The 11,088-nt window shown below is 42.7% G+C and overlaps 1 protein-coding gene across 1 annotated transcript; it reads left to right on the top strand.

Annotated features, from left to right (window-relative positions):
• The first annotated feature begins 7,606 nt into the window (after positions 1–7,606).
• LOC124525969 (proline-rich protein 23A-like) lies at positions 7,607–8,359 on the top strand. The gene has a single exon (XM_047098639.1). It carries the CDS (start codon positions 7,607–7,609, stop codon positions 8,357–8,359), a length of 753 nt encoding a protein of 250 aa, XP_046954595.1.
• Positions 8,360–11,088: the final 2,729 nt, after the last annotated feature.

Genomic DNA, 11,088 nt, shown 5'->3' with positions numbered 1-11,088 from the left:
GAAGAGGGGTGCCTTGGTGGCTCGGTCAGTTACATGTCCAACTTCGGCTCAGATCATGGTCTTGCAGTTCATGGGTTTGAGCCTACTTCAGATTCTGTGTCTCCCTCTCTCTCTGCCCCTCCCCCACTCATTCTCTCTCTCTCGCTCTCTCTCTCTCCCTCAAAAAATAAATAAACATTTAAAAAAGACAGAACTTTCAAATAAAATCATAAATGAAAGAGGATACATTACGTAGATAACTAAGAAATAAAAAGAATTTTAAGGAATTATCATGAACAATTATACACCAATCCATTGGATAACCTAGAAGAAGCCACTAAATTCCCTGAAACCTACAACCTACTAAAACTGGAACAAGAAGAAATAGAACACCTTAACAGACCAATAACAAATAAGGAGATTGAATCAATAATTTAAAACCTCCTAACAAAGAAAAGCCCAGGACTAGATGGCTTCTCTGGTAAATTCTATCAAACATTCAAAGAAGTATTAACACCAATCCTTTTTAAACTCTTCCAAAAAATAGAAGACGAGGGAATTCCAAAGCCATTTTATGAGGCCAGTATCACCTTCATACTAAATCCAGACAAACACACCACAAGAAAAGAAATACTAGAAAATCAAATTCATCAACACGTTAAAAAGATTAAGTATCAGGACCAAGTAGGATTTGTCCCTGGGATGCAAAGATGATTTAACATATACAAATCAATCAAGGTCATACACCACATTAACAGAATGAAAGATTTAAAACCATGTGATCTTCTCAATAAATGCAGGAAAAGCATTTGAAAAAATTTAATATCCATTCATGATACAAACTCTCAACAAAATAGATACAAAAGGAAGTTACCTTACCACAATAAAGACACAATTGACAATCTCACAACTGACATCATGGTCAATGAGCAAAAACCGAAAATCTTTCTTATAAGATCTGGTACAATACAAGAATACCCACTCTCACCACTTCAATTCAACATAGTACAACAACATATGACTATCAACATAGAGCACTTAAACTAGAAAAAGAATTTACACACGCAAACACACACACACACACACAAACACTATAATTTGTGCCCTCCTATATGCCAGAGAATAAAGAATCAGCAGTTAATCAGCCTCACGTCCCAGCCTAAGACAATTTTATTTCCACAAGTAGTGACTTCTATTTCTCCAGAGCATCACACCCTGCACATAAAGAAACACCTGAAGACAACCACTTTGGTCTATAAGAGCCAAAAAAAAAAAAAAAAAATCCCCAGAATCAAAACAGGTAAAAGTGTTGGATACATTTTTAAAATATTCCTGGGGCACCTGGGTGGCGCAGTCGGTTAAGCGTCCGACTTCAGCCAGGTCACGATCTCGCGGTCCGTGAGTTCGAGCCCCGCGTCAGGCTCTGGGCTGATGGCTCAGAGCCTGGAGCCTGTTTCCGATTCTGTGTCTCCCTCTCTCTCTGCCCCTCGCCCGTTCATGCTCTGTCTCTCTCTGTCCCAAAAATAAATAAACGTTGGGAAAAAAAGTTTTAAAATATTCCTATAATTTATCATAAAAGAGCACAGCCATAAAAATAATTAAAAGAGGGGAGCTTGGGTAGCTCAGTTGGTTAAGTATCTGAATTTTTATTTCGGCTCAGGTCATGATCTCACAATCGTGGGATCAAGCCCTGCATTGGGCTCTCCGCTGACAGCACGGAGCCTGCTTGGGATTCTGTCTCTCTCTCTCTCCCCCCCCCCTCCCCTGCTCATTCTCTCTCTCTCTCTCTCTCTCTCTCTCTCTCTCTCTCTCTCTCCTTCCCTCCCTCCCTCCTTTGCTCATTCTCTCTCTCTCTCTCCCTCCCTCTCAATAAATAAATAAACTTTTAAAAATAAGAAGAAGGATGAGGAGGAGAAGGAAGAGGAGGAGGAGGAGTTATTTGAGGAAAGGACGTTATTTGAGGAAAGGAATTCCAGAGGGAGGAAATAGAGAAAATGGAATGGAGGGCAATATTTGAAGAGCTTCATAAAGAATAAGAATGCTCATGGTGTGAGTGGCTGGCTCAGTCAGTGGAGCATGTGTTTTTTGATCTTGGCGTTGTGAGTTTGAGTCCAATGTTGAGTGTAGAAATTACTTAAAATAAAATTCTTTTAAAAAATGCTTATAATTGATGAAAGAAAAAAAATCACTTATATATTTGTATATATTGTTCAGTGTCCACTATGCAGCTGACAGTGTTCCAAAACTGAGGATATAGCAAAAAGCAAAACAGGTAAAAATCACTGTCATCATAAGCTTACACTCTGGTGAAGATAATACAGAGGGTAAACAAGATAAATAAAGAAAATGCACGCCATGTTAAATACTGGTATGTGCAAATGATTTAGGGGAAGTAGAAGGCCAGAGATTACCATTTTAGATAGTGTACTCAGGGAAAGCCTCAGAAATGGAGCATTTTCAGTAAAGTCTGAAAGAAATCAGGAACCATGCAGATAGATAGGTAGGAGAAAGTAACTGCAAAGTTTGTGAGTATGCCTGTCCATTTCTAGGAGAAGCATAGAGTCAGCCAGAGAGCTGTAACTGAAGGAACAAGTGGGAGAATCACAGGAAATACACTTTGATGTGATGGGGGTAGGAAGTCCAGATCACACAGAGAGAGCTCTGCAAACCCATATAAAAATATTGGCTCTGACTCTGAGTGAAAGTGGAAGAGTCTGACATGGTCTGACTTACTGTTTAATAGAATCACTTTAGCTTACGTGTGGAGACTAGCCTGAAAAGAAACAAAGAAAAGATGTAAGGCTGGGGTGCCTGGCAGTCTCAGTCAGTACAACGTGCGACCCATGGTCTCCAGTCAAGACCTCTAGCCCCACATTGGGCATAGAGATTACTTTAAAAAAAAAAACAAAGATGCAAGGAGACCACTTAGGAGGCTTCCACAGTAGTTCACTAAAGGGATGAAGATGATAGCAGGAGGTAGCAGGAAGGATGGTAAAAACGGCTACGGCCCAGAATATCCAGGTAGAATGCATGTGATACATGAAAGAAAGATTCTCAAGGATAATTTCAAGTTTTTGGCTTGAGCAACAGAAAGGAATTGCCAGTTACTGTGATGGAGAACATTTTGAAAAGATCGGGTTTGGGGAAATATAAGGAGCTCAAATTTGGACCTGAGGTTTGGACTGCCTATTATTAGACTGACATACATAAAATTGGCAATATACAACCATTCTGACCTACAAAAATGAAAATTGCACATGGTTCAACTTAATAGATATCCAGGAGAAAATGCTGACAATGCAGTTGGATGTTGGTGATAAAAGTACAGAAGAGAGACTCATGTTTGGGGGTCATGAACATACAGATGGCATTTAAAGGAAGGCAATGCAGGTTGACAGAAAAAACATAAGGCCAAGAAAGGGGTCCTGGGATATTCCCACCTTCAGAATGAGGAGCAAACAGCTAAGGAAACTTGAGAAGAAGCCAGAGACAGACTGGGAAAGTAAAAAGTCTTGGATGTCAAGGGGGGAAATGTTTAAAGGAAAGAGTGACGGTGGCCAAGTGTTGCTCATAACTCAAGAGAAGAACTGACAATTAACCACAGGATTTCATAATGTGGGGATCATTAATGACCTTAATGAGAGCGCTTATAAATGACTGGCCTGGGAAGACGTCTGATTAGAGCGCGTTCAAGAGCGAGTGAAACATGGAAAATTAGAGAATGCAAATATAGTTGACTAATTTGAGCGTTTTGGTGTATGAGGAGGGAGAAAATTAATGTCGAAATTGGAAGACAGGGATGGCTGGGTGGCTTGGTAGGTTATGCTTCCAACTTCAGCTCAGGTCTTGATCTCATAGTTTGTGAGTTCGAGCCCCGAGTTGGGCTCTGTGCGGACAGCTCAGAGCCTGGACCCTGCTTTGGATTCTGTGTCTCCCTCTTTCTGCCCCTCCCTCTCTGCCCCTCCCCTGCTCATTCTCTCTCTCTCTCTCTCTCTCTCTCTCTCCCTCTCCCTCTCCCTCTCTCTGTGTCTCTCTTTCAAAAATAAATAAACATTTAAAAAAAGAAGAAGAAATTGGAAGAGAAAGTCACATCAGCAGAGTTTTTGTTGAAGATGGAAAACTTTACCTCTCAATTATATATTAAAGATACTTAATTGATGGAGGTAGTAAAATTTGACTGTTCTGGACAAAGAGAAGGGGATTCTAGACTGATGTTCTTGAAGAGCCAAAATGAGAGGAGATGAACTGCACAAATGGAGGGAGTAGACTTTGCTAGAAGCACAGACATTTCATCTATAGGAAGAGGACAAAAGGCACAACATATAATCCCAATTAAGCTTAATGAGATGTGATTATGGGAATTTGGGGAAATACTTTTTTTATTGTTTCTATTGTCTCAGTGAAAAAGAAAAAGGTGACCATCTAGGTGAGAAAATAAGGGATGAGGTATCAGAGGTTTGAAGAGAGAAGAAAGTATGCAGTGTTCATCTGAAAGAATGAAAAAGTGAATGAAACACATTAAGATCACTGGGCAGCAATTAGTAGCCTACTTGAGGTTGGTGATCATGAATTTAAAGTAAGACTAGTCAGTGGGGTTGAGTGTTTTCCTCCAGCCCCCCTCAGCTGTACAAATGCAGCCACAAAATACCAAATATGTTAACCAACAAAGCAGGAAACAAGAAAGGGAGAAAAAGATATAAACATGACAATGATTATGATGACTGCCCATGTAATTTAAGTTCTAGGTAAGGAGGGAAGTAAGGACCTGACGGTGTCCATTTCAGTGAAAAGGCGGTAGGATCAATGGATTTCATCAGAGGGATGGAAGGACCAATAGAGTTTGGATATTTGAAGGACTAAGCTAAAAAGTTAGGAGGTGGTGCTCTGAGAATAAAATGTTTCAAATTTTTTTTTTCAACGTTTATTTATTTTTGGGACAGAGAGAGACAGAGCATGAACGAGGGAGGGGCAGAGAGAGAGGGAGACACAGAATCGGAAACAGGCTCCAGGCTCTGAGCCATCAGCCCAGAGCCCGACGCGGGGCTCGAACTCCCGGACCGCGAGATCGTGACCTGGCTGAAGTCGGACGCTTAACCGACTGCGCCACCCAGGCGCCCCGAGAATAAAATGTTTCAAATTGTGATTATGGAAGGGCTACAATTTGGAGTAAAGGCAAGGTCAAGAGTATGAGTCAATGAGGAAAGAGGACAACATTTTTGAAGGGAAAAAGAAGTCAGAAGCCAACATTTGGAGGGGCAGGGGGTGGGGAGAAGAATCCATGAGAATATTAAAATCACCACACATTACACCGAAGATAGAGTGAATGAGGATTGTAATGGATGAAGCACTAAAGTCTTCAGACCGTAACAGATTTGTGCAACACATACATTTGATAAATGGTGGGTATACAGTATGTCTGAAACCCAAGTTTTTTAAACAATATTTTGATTATTTACAGATTGTGATAATACCATGAAGGTCATAAAGAGAGTGATGAGATAATGTGAATGGAGAAAGCCATTTCAAATAAAACAGTCAGCAATGGCCTTTTTCTGAAGGTGCTATCTGGGTTGGTGTTTGACAAGGAAGGTACCAGCACTGCATAAAGCTGAAGGAAGTGCTGAAACCCATTTTTTTAAATAAAAAAAAAAGAAGATAGGAACATTTCAAAGAAGAAAATAAAAGAATGGCCAAGAAGCATATGAAAAAAATAATCAACCTTGACTGGCAGTCAGAAATGCAGAATGTAAACACAATGAGAGTATTTTACTACACCAGGTTGGAAAAGATTTAGAGTCTGGCAGTAAGAAATGTTTAGGGGGCGCTTGGGTGCTTGGGTGGGTCAGTGGTTAAGCCTCTGACGCTTGATTTCAGTTCAGGTCATAAACTCACGGTTTGTAAGATCCAGCCTCACCCCAGGCTCTGTGCAGACAGAGCGGAGCCTGCTTGGGATTCTCTCTCCCTCTCTCTGCCCCTCCCCAACCCGTGCATGCGGGTTCTCTCTCTCTCTCTCTCTCTCTCTCTCTCTCTCTCTCTCTCAAAATAAATAAACATTTTTAAAGAAAGCTCTGCAAGGATGTAGTGAAATAGAAACAGACTTTGCTCAGGAGTGTGATCTATGGAAAACATTTGGGGGGAAAAAAGAGAGGGAAGTATTGCCTATTAATTTGACAAGACACACATAATACCAGTTAGTTATCCAATCCTAGGTATATACAATAAACACATGAGTAAACAGTCCATGATCTAAAACCCAGTAAGTCTGCATTTGATTCCCACATCTAACCCAAATTAGGTATTTAATTTTGGATAACTTAGCTAACCAATCCCAGTGTCAGCTATTGTGAAGACTGAAAAGATCATTTGTTTTAAATAGGGCAGGAGGAAACTTTTGGATGTGGTAGATATGTTTATGGCATTGATAGTGTGATGGTTTCATGGGTGTTCACTTCGCCCAAATTCAAGTTGTATACATTAAGTACATACAGTTTTTTGTATGCCAATCATACCTCATTAAAGTGCTGGGTTTTCTTTGGTTTTGTTAGAAAAAGATCACTTTTTAAACAGTACAATGGTGAAAATGTCATAATAATTTCTCAAACAACGATTTAATTATATTATTTTTTATTTTTATTGATATTAATAATAATTTTACAACAGCCTTAACCTTCAGGAAGAATCTGCCACAAATATTTTACTTTCGTATTGAAAAAGAAGTTTTTCGGGGCTCCTGGGTGGCTCAGTCGGTTAAGCGTCCTACTTCGGCTCAGGTCATGATCTCATAGTTTGTGAGTTCAAGTCCTGCCTTGGGCTCTGCGCTGACAGCTCAGAGCCTGGAGCCTTTTTCGGATTCTGTGTCTCCCTCTCTCTCTGCCCCTCCCCTACTCACACTACTCTCTCTCTCTCTCTCTCTCTCTCTCTCTCTCTCTCTCAAAAATAAATGAACATTAAAAAAAATTTTAAAGAAGTTTTTCTAAAGAGAAATCAGTATTTTCCATTTACTCCTGAAATGATAGGCCAAGCCCTAAAGAAATTTTATGGAGCATTTGGGTTAAGTCCATTTTATGGGGGGGTGGGGGGGGTGGGGAAAGTGATCTGTTTGAGTGGTCTTTTCTCTACAATGGATAAAATCACAGGAAAACATTGGTCCTAGAGGGGAACAATATTTGTAGTTCTATTACCAGTATATCTTTCTTTTTTTCTAATAATGAGTCACACAAGTGTTCTCCCCCTTAAAGTCCTATAAAAGTATGTTTTTACCCCCTTCCTCGGATATTGGGCTGCACCGATCTCTACGGGGCGGAGCCTCGGAAGGGGCGGAGCTTAGTGTGACAGATAAAGACTGGTTTCTCCCTGGCACCTGCCATATCAAGGCTCAAGGCGGTCAGCGAGAGGAGCTTGGGATACGAATGCCTGAGGCCGATCCCTGCGCCACCAGAACCTGGACAGAGGGTCTCCCGGGAGGCGCCCCCAGAACTCCCGGGCACTCACTCTGCGTCGCGCCGTACCGCGCCCCGCCGCGCCCCGCCGCCTCACCTGTCGTCGAGACCTGTCACTGCGTGCAGGACCCAGCCCCTCACGCCCTCCGCCAGGCCCCGGCAGCGCCACCCGCAGCGCCGTCCAGGTCATGGGCAGCCGGCCCCGCAGCCCCAGCGCCTACCCTGCGCCCTGTTTCGGACCGTCGACCGGAGGACCCGGCCCCGCCAAGCGCAGACGAACCGAGGAGCTTGCTGGCCTGGAAGGCCTGGAGGGGCCCCCGGCCGCCGGCGCCCTCACCTCGGTGGTGGTCCTGGCCACGGGATGTGCCCTGCAGATGTCCCTGGACGACGTCGACCTGGTGCTGGAGCCCGAGCCCACGTCGGTCCTGCAAGTGTCTGTCGGAGAGCTCACCCTGCTGCTGGTCCCCGAGGCCCTCCTGCGCTCAGGAGAGCAGGGCCACTCGCTTGTCGGCCTGGAACCCGGCGCTTTCCTGGGCGCGCCTGGGCACGATGTCGCCGTCAAGCAAGGATTCTTCCGCGCATCTGTCGCACAGATGGACGCCCAAGAAGAGGTCTACGAGGAAGACGCGGACCCCGCGTTCCTGCACCCTCGGATGGACCCTGCAGCCGGCTCCGTCGCTGGGCTCCGCCCCTGCGCGGGAAGCGTGGCCAACACCCACCCTGTGGGCCAGGTACCAGAGCCCCGGTCTTGGGCCCCCACTCCTAGTCCAGAGAGACGCTCTTCTTTCCGCTACTTCAACCTGGACGTCCACCTTCTGGAGCCCTTCCCCAACTCGCCACTCCAACCTCTACCTCCCTCTCCGAGTCCAGGTCCCCACGCGCGCCCCCAGCGCCCTCCGGGTCCTTCTCGCAAGGCCCGGAGACGCCTGTTCCAGGAATGAATTGCCCGCGCTCCCTGTGCGCCTCCCCCCCCCCCCCCCCCCCCGCCACACACACACACGATTTTGGCAACCCGCCTGGAGGCCCTATGGCATTCCCAGCACCCTGTGCACTGGATATTCCGCAACCTGGAAACTGTGCACCTCAGGTACAAGCAATTCCTTTTTCCGTGCAGACTGGCCATCGTAGCAGATGAAGATGTCAGAAAGAGAAAGGATTCTGGATCTTATCTTTGAAGTCGAAAATCTGCCCAGAGATACCAATGTGTTTTCAGAACTCTGGGCTTCTTTACAAGAAAGACCCCTCCATTCCCCCTCGTTTTACGTCAGTTATTTTCTGTCAAACTCTACTCTTTCTCCAGCACTACACCGTTGGTCTCCTGGTTCTCCCCAAATCAAGAAATCACTGGATTTCTCATGTGAGATTTAGCCATGGCTTTTCAATTTCTTGGTGTTTCCACCTGCTTTTCTCAGAAACTGCAAAACAGTATGATGGTTACCATACATAATAGTATAATGTTTGTTCATAGCTACATCTCAACCGCCTGAAGTTCTCTTCCAATCAGTTCCCTTTTCGTTGTAAATCTTAGATCTTATCAGATGTTTTCAGCATGCACTGGGATATGTATCTCTTTTTTTTTTTTGTATTTCTCTTTTAAATCTCGTGACCAGTAATTTCAAGCAATAGACTGATGTAAAATGTTTGCATTCCTGCTATTCCACATAGAAATGGAAAGTTTTATACCTTTCCAATTCTACCCTGAGTTTTTTCTTATGTAAATCAAATTTTTAATTTTTTTAAATTAATGTATTACCATATTTGTTTCATCTATTTATAAAATAAAGTACTACTGGTAATGCTGAAGTCAACAAAATGACTTTTTTTTTGAGAGAGAGAGAGAGAGAGCGCGTGTGTGTGTGCGCGCGCGCATGCGCCTGCGCAGGGGGACGGGATTAGAGGAAGATGGAGAGAGAGAATCTTAAGGAGGCTCCACCTACAGCAGGGAGCCTGAGGGAGGGGCTAGATCTCAAGATCCTGAGATCCAGACCTCAGCCGGAAATCAAGAGTCTGAATGCTTAACTGAATGAGCCACTCAAGGTCCCCATTTCATTTTTAAAGAACATCAATACTCTTTCAGTTTGCCAACATGCCTTATTAATTCTTCTGTCCCCTTTTATTCTCCTACTACATTCTCAATTCTAGCCTCAATTTTCTTCTTGCTAAAGAATATCCTTTAATAGTTCTTTCCACTAGATCCTATGTGTAGTAAAACTATCTTGGTTTTGTAAGTCTGAACATGCTTACGTATAGTAAACTCTATTAGTCTTACATGTCTGAAAATGTTATAGTACACATTCATTCTTAATTCTAAAGTGATATTTAACTACTTTGAAATTTTTTTTTTCAACGTTTATTTATTTTTGGGACAGAGAGAGACAGAGCATGAACGGGGGAGGGGCAGAGAGAGAGGGAGACACAGAATCGGAAACAGGCTCCAGGCTCTGAGCCATCAGCCCAGAGCCCGACGCGGGGCTCGAACTCACGGACCGCGAGATCGTGACCTGGCTGAAGTCGGACGCTTAACCGACTGCGCCACCCAGGCGCCCCAATATTTAACTACTTTGAATATATTAGTTCATTGTTTTGCCTTTTTTGTTGCCATTGTAGGCAAGAAGTCTTCTGCCAATCAAATGGTTATTTTTTATATTTGATTCTGCTGTTAATTTTAGCATATTTTTTAATGTTTTCTTTCCCTCTGGTGTCCTACAGTTTTACTGTAATATCTGTGGGGTATATTATATTTTTATTTGGCTTGATGAAATTTGATTAACTATCATTATGGGAAATTTTCTCTTGCCTGGAATCCCACAAAATCTTGGACTCTATCTCTTGAAATATCCCATATATCCTTCTGTATGGAAATCTAATCAGATATATAATGGCATCACTCAATCTCCCATGACTCTTAACATATTTAGAGTGTGTCAATTTCATATTTCTTTATTCTTTAATCTAATTAACTGACCTTTTTTTCAACAGCATCCAGTGTTCTGTTTATACATCTGCAAGAAAGTTCTCATTTCAAAGACTACATTTTTTTCTTTTAAAGATTTTTACTTCCTTTCCATTTCAACACTTCCCCGTTTGGTATCATAAACTTTTGTTTTTATTTCATAGATGGTATTCCATCTTTTATATTCTAAAAATTTTTAACATTAATTTAAAACTCAATTAATTCAATTCCCTCACAGGTGGAATCTCCTATTTGCTTTTAATCACGTGAGATTGCCTTGTGTTCTTGGTAATTTTCACTGGCGGGCACATTTCAAGTGGAAATTCATCTCCTGTATCCCACAGTTAGAATTTTTAGTTTCTACTTCCTGGTGGACCATAACTCAGAACCAAGGATTGTGGGACTCTTATAACTTGTCTCCCTAGATTTTAGTTTCAGTACCACAAATACATCAAAATATCAGCTGTCCATTCAGAGATTGGATTTTCTACTGTATGTCTGGCCCCTGGAGACTTGAATCTTTCTTTTAAAAGTTGATATATCTATTTAATATGGTTTAATACTTCCTTTCAGTGCTCTCTGCCTCCAGTAGAAGGAACCCCCCTATTCTACCATTTTGTCCACAATTCCCACCACAATCATGCCTCCTCCCACCCCCATAACACAGAAATTAATCAGTCACAAGTCCTAGCCTAAACTCCTGATTATTCTAAAGAC

This window comes from Lynx rufus, unplaced genomic scaffold (genome assembly GCF_022079265.1).
Source record: "Lynx rufus isolate CCGP_SWC_20201006 ecotype Redwood Valley unplaced genomic scaffold, mLynRuf1.p SCAF_5, whole genome shotgun sequence".
NCBI classification, from domain to species: domain Eukaryota; kingdom Metazoa; phylum Chordata; class Mammalia; order Carnivora; family Felidae; genus Lynx; species Lynx rufus.
This window is presented reverse-complemented; position numbering and strand designations above follow the sequence as displayed.

Coding starts and splice junctions, on each gene's coding strand:
- LOC124525969 (XM_047098639.1), top strand. CDS start 7,607: ATGGGCAGCCGGCCCCGCAGCCCCAGCGCCTACCCTGCGCCCTGTTTC.